We start from the raw sequence: 14713 nt of genomic DNA on the forward strand, positions 1-14713 counted from the left end.
AATAAGCCTTGCCCACCCTTGGCTTACTTATTAATTGTTGTAGATAATTAAATGGAATTTTTTATTTTCTGACTCAACGGCATATAACTTAAAAGCCTGAAATATGAATTTTTCTGATGCTGGATAAAGAATTCATTGTTTTATGCATAGTAGAGTTTAAACATAATTATTAGCTGCTATTACTACATGTATTTTAAACTACACCTTTCATGTTTCAGGACTCTTGAATTTCATCTGGTATCTTTCATATAGTTAATATACCATGTTTAGAAGAAAGGAAAAACAATTGAAAATATTTCAACACGTTAGTGAGTAGGGGTATTTTCGCTATACTGACATTCACTCCCTTTACAGATATTTTGGGAGTTCAAGTGAAAAGGGAAAACTGACATGAGTGATACATTCTAGATTAAATGTTAAGTGGTCACCATTAGTATGTGAAATTAATCAATGTTTTTACAGCTTACTAACTGAAATAATAATAACTGAGTTTGTATTCTACATGCTATAGGTAAGTTTTACCAGTATATTTATATAAGCCAACAGATACTGGAGTCCTGCCTTTTACTGCTAATACATTTGAATTAAAGCATAAGACTATTCCACGTGATGCAAGTAAACTAATACAATAGTAAAACTGCTCTAGGTAAGGTAATAAAACTATTATTAACCAGAGCTGTTCTATTTACCTAATAGATTTAATGAAAAGCTAATTCCTTATTATCAAATTACGTCTTTCATCCTGTCCATGATACTGTTTAAAGAGTATCTGTTATTCACTGTTTGTTTTCCTGTTCAATAATACTGTGTAGGTATTTCTCATGCAATAAACTATAATTAAATTTTTAATGTTGGAGTTTTCTCTCATTTCTGATTCTCCCATTTTCTTAACATAAGCCTCATTATAAAAGCTTTGTTGAAGCTTTTGTGGGCAATTTACACAGGCAAAGGAAGGCTTGCATTTCTAGTAACTGAAAACAGTTATAAGCAGTAACTAGAACATAGATGTTTTAGTTTGAAAATAAACAGTCTTCAATTTGACAATGAAGATCACTCTTAAACTCAAGAAGATTCTAAATGTAAATAACAATTCTGGATCTTTTTAGAAATTTATTTAAATGATCCTGAATTCTTTTTTAATTAATTAATATTTAGGGGAATTTTTATTTAAAAGTTGTGTTTTAAAGAAAAACATTTGGATCGTGAATTATTTGATTAGCAATATTTAGCCAGCCAGCAGTTTCTCAAACTTTAGAATTGGGACTGTATCACAAAGGAAAACTCATAAGAACATCTTTAAAATGTATAAACTCTAACACAAATGAAATGGACTGAAAGTTGCATCAGTACAGTATTTATAATCATATAATATAATAAGCTAAGGTTAAAATTTTAGAAATGTGCTTTTTGATAAATTAATCTCAAGATAATCTAATGATTTCAGGAATAAAACAGAAGAAGGCCATCAATTGGTGCATAATTCTTTGACGACTTCTTTGTTTGTTTTAGTAAAATAATAATCATTTTTCCCCATACAGAGTTTTCTAGTTCTCTTCTGTCTGCTGAGGAAGAAGGACCTCAAATCTCTAGCTCTGGCCTTCAGTTATCTAATAGAAATGAAACACTGGAACTTTTGTCTGAACCTCCAGTTCATTCAACTAAATTCGATTCCAAAAAAGACGGCAGTGTCCCAGTTTTCATCAAAGAAGTGTCAAGTGCTGAAATAAGCATAGGGGATGTGGCTAAGTTGTCTGTTACTGTCACTGGTATTCCCAAGCCTCAAATTCAGTGGTTCTTTAATGGAGTAATGTTAACCCCTTCAGCTGACTACAAATTTGTTTTTGACGGTAATGATCACAGCTTGATCATTCTGTTCACCAAATTAGAGGATAAGGGAGAGTATACATGTATTGCCAGTAATGAATATGGACAGGCAATATGTAGTGCCTATCTGAAAATAAATTCCAAAGGAGAGGGGCTCCAAGAACCAGAATCAGCAGAAGAGAAATCTCTGGAAAAGCTCGAAGGTCCTTGTCCTCCTTACTTCCTTAAGGAGTTAAAACCAATTCACTGTGCACAGGGGCTCCCTGCCATCTTTGAGTACACGGTGCTTGGAGAGCCTGCACCCGCTGTTTCGTGGTTCAAAGAAAACAAGCAGCTTTGCACCAATGTTTATTACACTATCATTCATAATCCTGATGGTTCCGGGACATTCATCGTCAATGACCCTCAGAAAGAAGATAGTGGTTTCTATGTCTGTAAAGCGGAGAATGTGTGGGGTGAATCCACCTGTACCGCAGAGCTGCTCGTGCTTCTGGAAGACACACACATGACTGATGCCCCCTGTAAAGCAACGTCCACACCAGAGGCTCCTGAAGATTTTCCCCAGACGTCGTTAATGGTCCCTGCAGTTGAGGCACTTGACTCAGAACAGGAGACTGCAGCTTTTGTAAAGGACACCATTTTGAAAGCTGCTTTAATTGCAGAAGGAAAACAGCAGCTTTCTTATGAGCATATTGTTAAAACCAATGAACTGAGCAGTCAAGTTACTTTCATAGCTGAGCAACTGCAATCCACAGTCATGTTACAGCAGGATATGCCCACTCCTGAAAGCATCAGTGAACTTCTTTCCATCAGTGACACTATTCATGTCCAGCCTATCAAGGAACCACCTCCCAATGTACAGCTGCAGATTGTCCAGTCCCAGGACACCCTCCCCAAAGAAGATATTCTAATGTATCAAGAGCCTGAATTACAGGTGGTTCTACCAGATACTGACAAAATCTTCCCAAGTGCCATGTCCATAGAGGAAATTAGTTCATTAACAGTTGAGTCTCTGCAAACTTTATTAGCTGGACCTGAAGGGAGTTATCCACAGTCATCAATAGAAGAAACGCCAGCCCATTCATATCCAACCTCTGTGGCTGAGGAAGTACTTTTACCAAAAGAAAAGATAGTATCCGCAGTGGACGAAGAGCAAAGAGTGATCCTTCAAGAGCAAGAGGCGCAAAGTGCCCTCACCCTGAATCAGAGCTTAGCTGAGGGACACGTGGAAAGTTTCCAGGGTCCTGACATCATGATCTCCCGGGTCCCTTCAGAACACACGTGCACAGAAGGTGAAATCTTAATGGAAAGTGTGGATCAACTGGACAGTGCAAAGCAAGATTTCGCAGCCAGCGTTGAGGAAGGCAAGTCCTTAAGGTTTCCGTTGGCAGGTGAGGAAAAGCAGGTACTGCTCAAGGAAGAGCGTCTTGACAGCTTGGCAATGCCCCCGAACCAAACCACTAAGTATAAAAAAGAGCCCATGGCAATAAATGGTGTGCAGGAGGTGCAGGGAAGTGACCTGCTTTCTAAGGAAAGTTTGCTTTCTGCTATTCCTGAAGAGCAGCGGTTAAACCTGAAAACTCAGATCCGCAGGGCTTTGCAAGCAGCAGTGGCCAGCGAGCAGCTGAGTCTTTTCTCTGAATGGTTAAGAAACATTGAACAGGTAGAGGTCAAGGCCATAGACTTCACCCAAGAGCCCAACCGCATTATGTGCACCTATTTTATTACCTCAGTGAAGTCTCTAACAGAAGAATTAGCCATCACTATTGAAGGCATTGATCCTCAAATGGCTAACTTGAAAACTGAACTTAAGGAGGCTTTGTGCTCTATAATATGTGAGGAAATGAACATCTTAACAGCTGAGGAACCGGGAATTCAGAAAGGAGCCACAATAGACTTGCAGGAAGAAATGGATTCTTTTTCTAATCCACAGAAGGTTGAAGCAATCACCGAACCAGAGCTTGAATCTAAATATCTTGTCTTAAAGGAAGAGAGAAGTTATTTTAAGGTGGAAAGTCAGGTCAAAGCTGTGGGTGCCACAACTGCTTCCGCTGCTGTCTCTGATGAAAAACTGGATGAGATACCAAAACCATCAGAGGAAAAAGAGAAATCCTCTGAAGATGGTACTGAGAAGGCTCGTACAGTAGAGATACGGGAGGCTGAGGGTAGCTTACTCACAGAGGGTGGTCCTGATGTACAGACGCCCTTGGTGGACATGATTGCCAAGGAAGGTGACACCGTAAGCCTCGCGTCATCCATAACAAATGCCAAAGAGGTGAATTGGTATTTTGAGAGTAAACTTGTGCCTTCAGGTGAAAAGTTCAAGTGTTTACAAGATCAAAATACATATATGCTAGTGATCGACAAAGTAAATAGAGAAGAACATCAAGGGGAATATACGTGTGAGGCCTTGAATGATGACGGAAAAACAGCAACTTCAGCAAAACTCACTGTAGTCAAAAGAGGTTGGATTTTAAGGATTCAGTGAATCAAGTTCTAACACTCACTGGGTTGTAATGATTTAGGTTTCCTCACTGAATTTTCACTTATCTGCCATTGCCAGAATGCAGTTTATTTAGAGTAAGAATGAAATCACAGACATAATCATGGTTATTAACTTTCCCCTTTTCCCTTACTGCCTTACTGGGTGGTATGTTATATCTACACTACTATTTATTTTTAAAATGAAACGTATTTCCATATATTTCATAATACTGATAAATGCTTTTTTAGTCTCTTTCTATATGAAAATACTTTAATGATATGTAATAAAAAGCTGTCAGTGAATACCTAGTTACCCTGAAATCACCAGTCTCATCCTTAAATTCAAAATAACCATGATTAATTGTCCATTTGTGTTTCTTGTTTCGATTATCTTTTTTGCTATTGTTTCACTTCATCACTTTATTTAGTAGATCATGTTTTTTTCACATTATTCGCAGTGTTCCTAGTCAGCATGGTATATTTAAAGAATATATCGTATTGTTATGCATGTAAGCCAAGAGCATCACATCATTTTAATCATTTTTTCACAATTCACTGAAAAGTAGCAATTGAATATGTTGAAAGCTGCTTGCTGTCTTCTTTTGCCTTCAGTGATCTTCCTCATTTTCCAGTCACTTGTCTTAAACTGCTGCAATCCACTTCACTAATTTCAACTGTTTCACTCCATTAACAGCAACAAAGTTTAGAAGGAAAAGAAAAATGTGGGGTACCTGAGAAGGAGGTGTGCTAATGGGCTCTGCTTCCCTTTGCAGCTGCCCCAGTGATCAGGAGGAGAATTGAGCCCCAGGAAGTAGCCCTGGGCCACCTCGCCAAATTCACCTGTGAGATCCACAGCGCTCCCAATGTCCGCTTCCAGTGGTTCAAAGCTGGCCGAGAAATCTGTGAGAGTGACAAGTGTTCTATTCGGTCTGCAAATTATGTCACCACCCTGGAAATCCTGAGAACCCAGGTTGTTGACTGTGGCGAGTACACCTGCAAAGCTTCCAACGAGTATGGCAGTGTCAGCTGCACAGCCACACTGACTGTGACAGGTAAATGCCATACACTGACACAGAGGTTGTTCCATTTCATATTATTGCCTATTTTACTTTTTGTAGAGGTGCAGGAGGTACTTGTCCTACCAACTGGAGAGACCAGTAGCCAAGATGGTAACACAGTGGCTAGGTAGTGCAGAGCCTATGAGAGACAAGAAGTCATTGTTTACAGTCACATTTCTAAAAACAGCTAAAGAAAAAAAATTTTTATTTCAAGAGCAATGTGAAGGAATCACACAAGCAGTGGCTCCTCATAGTTTGGTTTGGGTTTTGGTTTTGTTCTGTTCTTTTTATTAAATGGTCTGGCTTGACCTCTAGCATAAAAAATTTCAGGACAGTTTGGTGCTACTAAAAAGTAAATGATGTCCGAATGTGTGTAATAATTTGGACCCAGTTAACCAATTAAGAACAGAATTACAAAATGAAAAAAGCCAAAGCATAAGACTAAAGTCAAACAAATCCTAATAAGAGACAGGGAGCTAGTACAGAACTACAAACTAGGATTCTTACCTAAGCTTTATTACTAATTGAAAAATAAGAGTAACTACACAAATATTCTGTTCTCCATTTCCTGAGGACACACAGGATGACTGTCAAGTAGGTAACACTCATCAGGAGTTTGAGTTCCCTCATTAGCAAAAAAAAAAAAAAAAAACTCTTTCCTACCTCTTTTTCTCACTCTTTCTTTCTCTTTTGCTTTCTTCCTACAAAGGGAAAATGTGAGTATGAACTTATGAACTATGGTTTAGGGTCAGAAGTAGCAATGGCCTGTGCTGTTGACAGAAGCATGCACAAAATGCCAGGGTGAGGCTGTCCCTTTGTCTTCTTTTTCTTTTTCTTTTTGAAGTATAGTTGGTTTACAGTATTACCTTGGTCATCCTTTTCAATGACAGCATGGAGGGGAAGGGTAAATGCAGCATGCATCTTTGACTTGAAAAAGCCAGGGTTTCCTGTAGCTTCCTCTCCTCTACAACTCTTTTATATCAGAAACTCCACACCCCCAGGCCCATGGTGACCCATTCAGTGGATTTCACTTTGTGATCAGAGTCTCCGTACCGCCAAGTGCATGGCATTATTCTTAATGACACTTCGGGAAATTTCTTTACCCAAAATAGGCCGGTTCAGTAATGGGACTAACACTTGAGCTTCAAATCACAAGAGGAAAGAAGAAAGAGGAGGATTTTTTTTTTAATCAGAAAGAGAGGTTCCTAAATGTTTGCTTCCAAATGCAGAATGGACATGGGAAATTACTGCTATAAATATTTTTACAAGTTTGGAGTGATTTAGTGGATACATTTAAAGTTGTGCCATTTAAGGATTTGCTAGTGGTCATTGACATGAGGGTTAGAGAGACTTTATAAAACTACTGAAACTTTTTATTACTTAATATCCCTACTCTTCAGAAAAGTCAAGTACGTTTTCTTTATCTTCCTCATACAGTCTTCTAATTTGCAGAATTAACATACCAGCTGAATTGCTTATCAGATAATTCGAACAAATAATCAGCTCATAAAATGGACAAAGCTTTAGCAATAGTGAGTCAATGTTGTGAAATAAAGGAACATTTGTTCTTTCCTTTGATAGAGACATTTAAAGTGCTGTCTTGCTCCTCTATAAAAAAAACTCTCATCCCTTTCCTTTGACACATCTTTTCACCTTAATGCATTACCCTACTTTGAGTAATGTCTCATGTCTATCTAAAGCTATTACTCATCTTTTTTCTTTCTTGGAATATGTAATTACAGCAAGAGCTTTGTAGGGACAAAATATAACACTGAAAACTTTTCTTTTACAGAGGCATATCCACCAGCCTTTCTCTCCAGACCTAAGTCCATAACAACTTTTGTGGGTAAGGCAGCCAAGTTCCTCTGCACAGTGACAGGGACTCCAGTGATTGAAACCATTTGGCAGAAAGACGGCGTGGCCCTCTCACCTTCCCCTAACTGCAGGATTTCAGATGCAGACAACAAACACATTTTAGAAATCTCAAATCTTACAATTCAAGATAGAGGAGTTTACTCCTGTAAGGCTTCTAACAAGTTTGGAGCCGATACTTGCCAAGCTGAGTTGGTCATAATCGACAAACCACATTTCATTAAAGAGCTAGAGCCTGTGCAATCAGCTGTCAATAAGAAGGTACACCTTGAGTGCCAAGCAGATGAAGACAGAAAAGTCACAGTTACATGGAGTAAAAACGGGCAAAAGCTCCCCCCTGGGAAAGATTATAAGATCTGTTTTGAAGATAAAATAGCATCCCTCGAGATCCCTCTGGCCAAACTAAAAGATACAGGAACGTATGTTTGCACAGCTTCCAATGAGGCTGGAAGCAGCTCCTCTTCAGCGACAGTAACTATCAGAGGTAAGAAGTGTGTGAATAATATTTCCACTCCCTTCTCTCATTTTGTAATTAAAATAATTTCATCCAAGCAGCCTCTTTGGTTTGGGGAAATCCTGGCATTGTTTGATTTTATTTTTTCAGTCTTCTTCACAATGCACTTATTCTTGTTTGTTTAAAACTGTCTGCCATTAACAAAGCTTGCTTAAAACTTCTTCTAAGAACTTCGAGTGTCTAGGCAATCCTTAACTATCTTCTTGCATAAAATTGCTCTTTGTATAAGTAGAAGTTGGTTGGTTTTGTTTTTGTTTGTTTGTTTGTTTGTTTTAACCAAGAGTCTGGGAAAATGTTGGAATCATAGAAACATGGAAAGCTATTGAGTACACCACAGCCTTTTCAGAAATTTCAAGAAGACATTTTATGTGCGTTATGTGTCTCTTTGTTGTATGATGTCTGCTTTTCTTTTGTGTACTTTATGATTCAGATATCTTTTCCCTTCTCATTTTTGTTAACTTCATGTAGAGCCACCATCCTTTGTGAAGAAGGTGGATCCCTCTTATTTAATGATCCCAGGTGAATCAGCACGCCTCCACTGCAAGCTGAAAGGCTCACCTGTGGTCCAGGTTACTTGGTTTAAAAATAACAAAGAACTTACTGAGAGTAACACAATCAGAATGTCTTTTGTCAATTCTGAGGCTGTCCTTGATATTACGGACGTAAAAGTTGAAGACAGTGGGAATTACTCGTGTGAAGCAGTGAATGACGTTGGCAGTGACAGCTGCAGTGCCGAAATGGTTATCAAAGGTTTGTTTACTCCGTCGTAGTCCATTGTTTTCCTGAGAAAATATTTTCTTTTCAATTGCTTGTAACACATGCTTTATACAATGCTTTCATGCTTTTGTAGAACCTCCTTCTTTCATCAAAACTCTCGAGCCTGCAGATATAGTGAGAGGAACAAATGCCCTCCTTCACTGTGAAATCTCAGGCACTGGACCATTTGAAATTCGCTGGTTCAAGGATAAGAAGCAAATTCGAAGTAGTAAAAAGTACAGGTTGTTTTCTCAGAAATCTGTCGTGTCCCTGGAGATCTTTTCGTTTAATAGCGCGGACGTTGGTGAATATGAATGTGTGGTTGCTAATGAAGTTGGGAAGTGTGGCTGCCTTGCAACCCACTTACTAAAAGGTTAGTGCTTGAAAAACTGGTATCTCTTTAATAAATTGTCAAAATAGCTTTCTTAAACCAAGGAAGGAAAACTGGTACTTTCTTTTCTTCTCCTAATCTTTGAAAATATTTTTTTTGCCTTTGGTTTGACCTGGGACCCTGGGGGAAATCCAGTCTTTATCTTGAGACCAGTATAAATATTTAATCTCTGATAACAAAAGTGAACTACATAATAAGCGATTTTGTCAGCTGATAACCGTTTATCTTCCTTGCTTCTTTCTCTTGGGTGGAATTGTAATTCCTCTTGAATTTGGTTTCTTCTTCTAATTAACCAACACTATGGAATAGATAAATGTAATCTAGATAAAGTTCTTAAATGCATATGGTGTTGAAGTGTTTGGGAATTAAGAAATTTTGGGTGCTCTCTTTCTTTAATTAGAACCACCAATCTTTGTAAAGAAAGTAGATGATTTTACTGCACTAGCAGGACAAACGGTTACCTTACAAGCTGCTGTGAAAGGGTCAGAACCCATTTCTGTCACATGGATGAAAGGACAGAAGATCATTAAAGAAGATGGAAAAATCAAAATGAGCTTTGCCAATGGTGTTGCAGTCTTGATAATCCCTGATGTGCAGATTAGTTTTGCTGACAAATACACATGCCTGGCTGAAAATGAAGCTGGAAGCCAAACGTCTGTTGGGGAACTAATAGTTAAAGGTTCGTGTAAGAACGTTTTAACTTGGAGTTGATATTTCCTTTTAAAATGAAACCTTACTACACACTTCAGAATTCCAACTATTTAATACCCTTGTAGAACCTGCCAAAATCGTTGAGAGGGCAGAACTGATCCAGGTGACGGCAGGAGACCCAGCCACGCTGGAGTATACAGTCACGGGTACCCCAGAGCTCAAGCCCAAATGGTACAAAGACGGGAGACCTTTGATTGCCAGTAAAAAGTATCGAATAAGTTTTAAAAACAATGTTGCCCAACTCAAGTTTTATTCCGCTGAACTGCATGATAGCGGCCAATACACATTTGAGATTTCCAACGAAGTGGGCAGCAGCTCCTGTGAGACAACTTTCACTGTCTTAGGTTAGTATCTTTAGAAACCTGTGCTTCCATATTCCTCTGAAACCCAACAAACAACCAAAACTAAAATCACTGACCACTGTTCCACATTGTTCTTTCTTCTCTTCTTGTGCTGTGAACAGATCGAGACATTGCTCCATTTTTTACCAAACCCCTACGCAACGTGGACAGTGTGGTTAGTGGGACCTGCAGGCTGGACTGCAAAATTGCTGGCTCCCTCCCCATGAGGGTGTCCTGGTTTAAGGATGGTAAAGAAATAGCTTCCTCTGACAGATACAGAATAGCATTTGTGGAAGGCACAGCCTCTCTGGAGATAAGCAGAATAGATATGAATGATGCAGGGAATTTCACCTGTCGAGCCACAAATTCCATGGGAAGCAAAGACTGCAGCGGAGCCCTGATTGTGCAAGGTTGGCTGGAAACTGTGCCTTTCATTCTTACGTAGACGATGTTCAAATTAAGCCTTCTTCCCTTCAGTCACGCCTCTTAACTCTTTGAAATTCTTTCTTATCCCCCTTCTTTAGAACCACCCAGTTTTGTAACTAAACCAGCATCAAAGGATGTTCTGCCCGGCTCGACCATCTGCCTGAAGAGCACCTTCCAAGGGTCTACCCCTCTCACAATCAGATGGTTTAAGGGTGACAAAGAGCTGGTTTCCGGTGGAAACTGCTATATCACCAAAGAAGCTTTAGAAAGTTCCCTGGAATTCTATGTAGTAAAAACCTCCGACTCAGGCACATATACCTGTAAAGTCAGCAACGTGGCTGGCGCCGTGGAGTGCAGTGCAAAGTTATTTGTAAAAGGTTTGCATAGTTTTCTTGACATCTTTGTGCCACCGTTGTCAGAAGTTCTTTCCTCTTTCTCACGTTTCTGGGTGATTTCTTTCCTTCCACAGAACCTGCCACATTTGTTGAAAAGTTAGAGCCATCACAGCTGTTAAAAAAGGGAGACGCCACCCAGCTAGCCTGCAAAGTAACGGGCACCCCTCCAATTAAAATAACGTGGTTTGCAAATGACAGAGAAATTAAGGAGAGCAGCAAACACAAAATGTCTTTTGTGGAGTCCACCGCGGTTCTAACACTTAAAGATGTTGCCATTGACGACAGCGGTGAATATATGTGTGAGGCTCAAAATGAGGCTGGCAGTGACCACTGTGGTAGCATTTTAATAGTCAAAGGTTTGTGTTCACATTGCCCCTTGTGGTACCAAAGTTGTGGCCCAGGGCACAGACTCCACCCCCATTAACTCACAATAATTCCTTTTCCGCTATAGAGTCACCTTACTTTACCAAGGAATTTAAGCCCATTGAAGTGTTGAAGGAGTATGATGTCATGTTGCTGGCTGAGGTGGCAGGCACACCTCCCTTTGAGATCACTTGGTTCAAAGACAACACAACACTGCGAAGTGGTAGAAAGTATAAAACCTTCATTCAGGATCAGCTGGTTAGCCTGCAGATCCTGAGGTTTGTAGCTGCGGACGCGGGTGAATACCAGTGTCGGGTGACCAACGAGGTGGGCAGCAGTGCCTGCAGTGCCAAGGTGACCTTAAGAGGTTAGTGTCAGTTCTAATGACGGACTGGCTTTTCTGCAGTGTCAGTGATTTTATTTTTTTAAAGCCAGTTTTGCTATAGAGCTGGTATTCATTGAGAATTCATTCTTCTACTAGAACCCCCAGCTTTTGTAAAGAAAATCGAGAGCACCAGCTCCCTTAGAGGAGGTACCGCTGCCTTCCAGGCCACTCTGAAGGGCTCCTTGCCAATCACGGTGACTTGGCTGAAAGACAACGATGAAATCACTGAAGATGATAACATAAGAATGACCTTTGAGAACAATGTGGCCAGTCTGTACCTCAGTGGCATTGAAATCAAGCATGATGGGAAATATGTCTGTCAGGCCAAAAATGATGCGGGAGTACAGAGATGTTCCGCATTACTCTCAGTAAAAGGTTGGTTCAGAAAGTTTGCCATGGGTTTTAGGGAAAAATGCAGATGTAAGCCTTTCAGCAGAGCAGTTCACAACCCGCACCTATCCCCTTGTTTTCTACAGAACCTGCAACAATCATTGAGGAGGCTGTGTCTATAGATGTCACCCAGAGAGACCCAGCCACTTTGCAGGTTAAATTTTCAGGGACTAAGGAGATTACAGCCAAATGGTTTAAAGATGGCCAAGAACTGACCCTGGGCCAAAAATATAAAATCAGTATCACTGACACGGTCTCTATACTGAAGATTATTTCTACAGAAAAGAGAGATAGTGGAGAATATACTTTCGAAGTCCAAAATGATGTCGGGAGGAGCAGCTGCAAGGCTAGCATTAATGTATTAGGTTGGTATAGCTTTTCTATGGAGAGAAACTGGGCATTTCTGTGCTCCTTCATCTCTTACAATTTTAGAGAAAATAAAAATTGGTAGATTGACCATTTTTTTTCTTTTTCATTGCATAGATCTTATCATACCTCCCTCATTCACCAAAAGGCTGAAGAAAATGGACAGCATTAAAGGGTCTTTTATTGACTTAGAATGTATAGTGGCTGGGTCACATCCCATGAGCATCCAGTGGTTCAAAGACGACCAAGAAATAACAGCTAGTGAAAAATACAAATTCTCTTTTCATGACAATACTGCCTTCTTGGAAATCAGTCAGCTGGAAGGTACAGATAGTGGAACCTACACTTGTTCTGCCACTAATCAGGCAGGACACAACCAGTGCAGCGGCCATCTGACAGTCAAAGGTTGGCAATTTTTATCCCCGCCTCTCAAGAACTTATTGCTCTTTCATTTCTTAATTCTTACCTTGACTGATCATTCTAAAATAAACCATTCCTTCCCCCTTTTGCTTCTTTTTCTTTCACCCCAGAACCCCCTTACTTCCTGGAAAAGCCACAGTCACAAGATGTCAATCCCAATACAAGGGTTCAATTAAAGGCGCTTGTGGGTGGCACTGCACCCATGACAATAAAATGGTTTAAAGATAACAAAGAGTTGCACTCGGGAGCAGCTCGCTCAGTTTGGAAGGATGACACCTCCACCATTCTAGAGCTCTTTTCAGCCAAAGCTGCCGATCTGGGGACCTACACTTGCCAACTGAGCAACGATGTTGGCATAGCAACCAGTAAAGCCACTCTCTTTGTCAAAGGTCTGGTCTCTACATTTTCTCATTGTCTTGCTTGCCTAGATTTTCTTGGTGGGAGGGAAGAGGCTTAAGAAAACGATTCTCATTGGTCTTTGGTTTAAAAAATGTTCAATATCACGTTTTCCCCCATCTTTAGAACCTCCTCACTTCATTAAGAAGCCCAGCCCAGTCCTAGTGCTGAGGAACGGACAATCCACGACATTTGAATGCCAGATAACAGGCACTCCTGAAATCAGAGTCTCTTGGTATCTGGACGGGAATGAAATAACAGCCATTGAGAAACATGGCATTTCCTTCACTGATGGTTTAGCCACTTTCCAAATTTCTGGTGCCAGGGTAGAACATAGTGGGACTTATGTCTGTGAAGCTCGTAACGATGCTGGCACGGCAAGCTGCAGCATTGAGTTAAAAGTGAAAGGTTCGTTTACTGCATCTTCTCTCCTTTCTGGCTGTGCTGCTGGCTAGTCCTCGGGTCTTCCTTTGAGTGAGCTATTCTCTGTCTTCCTTTTGAATCTTTAGAACCTCCCACCATTATTAGGGAGCTGAAACCCACGGAAGTAGTCAAAGATAGTGACGTGGAGCTGGAGTGTGAAGTTATGGGAACATCTCCATTTGAAGTCACTTGGCTGAAGAATAACAAGGAAATTCGAAGCAGCAAAAAGTATACACTGACTGACAGAGTGTCAGTGTTTAATCTCAGTATCAACAAGTGTGACCCCTCAGACACTGGTGAATACCAGTGCATCGTATCCAACGAAGGCGGCAGCTGTTCTTGTAGTGCTAGAGTCTCTCTGAAAGGTCAGTTAGACACACAAGGAGCAGGCTACCTGATACAAATTCTGTAATGCTCTTTAACCTTGTATGATGGGGAGGAGTTCAAATATACCTCTTCTTTTCACACTGTCTACTTTAATCACAGAGCCACCCTCGTTCACTAAGAAGATAGAAAACGTCACTACTGTCTTGAAAAGTTCTGCCACCTTTCAGAGCACTGTGGTGGGCTCTCCTCCCATTTTTATAACCTGGCTCAAGGATGATCAGATTCTGGATGAAGATGATAATGTTCACATCTCCTTTGTGAACAATGTGGCCACAGTTCAAATCAGATCTGTGGATAATGGACACAGTGGGAGGTACACGTGTCAAGCCAAGAACGAGTCAGGAGTTGAGAGGTGTTATGCTTTCCTTTTAGTACAAGGTGTGTAAGCCAATCCCTTTCAAGAGTTATTCTGTGAAGACAATTTCACAAGCAGTTCCTTGGTTCCATGGAATTATTAATGCAACTCATCCACGGTTTCATTCTTACTACAGAACCTGCTCAGATCCTAGAGAAACCTAAGTCTGTTGATGTCACTGAAAAAGACCCCGTGACCTTGGAGTGTCTTGTGGCCGGAACACCAGAACTCATAGTGAAGTGGTTTAAAGATGGGAAACAAATGATGCCCAGTAGATATTTTTCAATGAGTTTTGAAAATAACGTGGCCAGTTTTAGGATTCAGTCAGTAATGAAGCAAGACAGCGGGGCGTATACTTTCAAGGTGGAAAATGACTTTGGAAGCAGTAGCTGTGACACCTACCTGAGAGTGCTAGGTTTGTATCTTGGCCCCAGTCAGCTTCCCTTATATATATTA

At 40.3% G+C, this 14713-nt stretch overlaps 1 protein-coding gene across 19 annotated transcripts in view; it reads left to right on the plus strand.

Annotated features, from left to right (window-relative positions):
- The window catches only part of TTN (titin), a 287195-nt gene that overhangs the window by 70083 nt on the left and 202399 nt on the right, over positions 1-14713 (plus strand). For 18 of the 19 annotated variants that reach the window (XM_060152541.1, XM_060152543.1, XM_060152548.1 and 15 more), the window contains exons 45-62: positions 5082-5360; positions 7159-7722; positions 8221-8502; positions 8603-8881; positions 9300-9578; positions 9676-9954; positions 10074-10361; positions 10476-10754; positions 10847-11128; positions 11224-11502; positions 11617-11895; positions 11997-12275; positions 12394-12681; positions 12807-13085; positions 13219-13500; positions 13602-13880; positions 14002-14280; positions 14394-14672. In XM_060152541.1, coding sequence (XP_060008524.1) covers positions 5082-5360; positions 7159-7722; positions 8221-8502; positions 8603-8881; positions 9300-9578; positions 9676-9954; positions 10074-10361; positions 10476-10754; positions 10847-11128; positions 11224-11502; positions 11617-11895; positions 11997-12275; positions 12394-12681; positions 12807-13085; positions 13219-13500; positions 13602-13880; positions 14002-14280; positions 14394-14672 — 5334 coding nt within the window. Of the gene's footprint in view, positions 1-1538; positions 4290-5081; positions 5361-7158; positions 7723-8220; positions 8503-8602; positions 8882-9299; positions 9579-9675; positions 9955-10073; positions 10362-10475; positions 10755-10846; positions 11129-11223; positions 11503-11616; positions 11896-11996; positions 12276-12393; positions 12682-12806; positions 13086-13218; positions 13501-13601; positions 13881-14001; positions 14281-14393; positions 14673-14713 lie in introns of all 19 variants that reach the window. The other variant, XM_060152562.1, reaches the window with a different exon arrangement.

This window comes from Lagenorhynchus albirostris, chromosome 6 (genome assembly GCF_949774975.1).
Source record: "Lagenorhynchus albirostris chromosome 6, mLagAlb1.1, whole genome shotgun sequence".
NCBI classification, from domain to species: Eukaryota; Metazoa; Chordata; class Mammalia; order Artiodactyla; family Delphinidae; genus Lagenorhynchus; species Lagenorhynchus albirostris.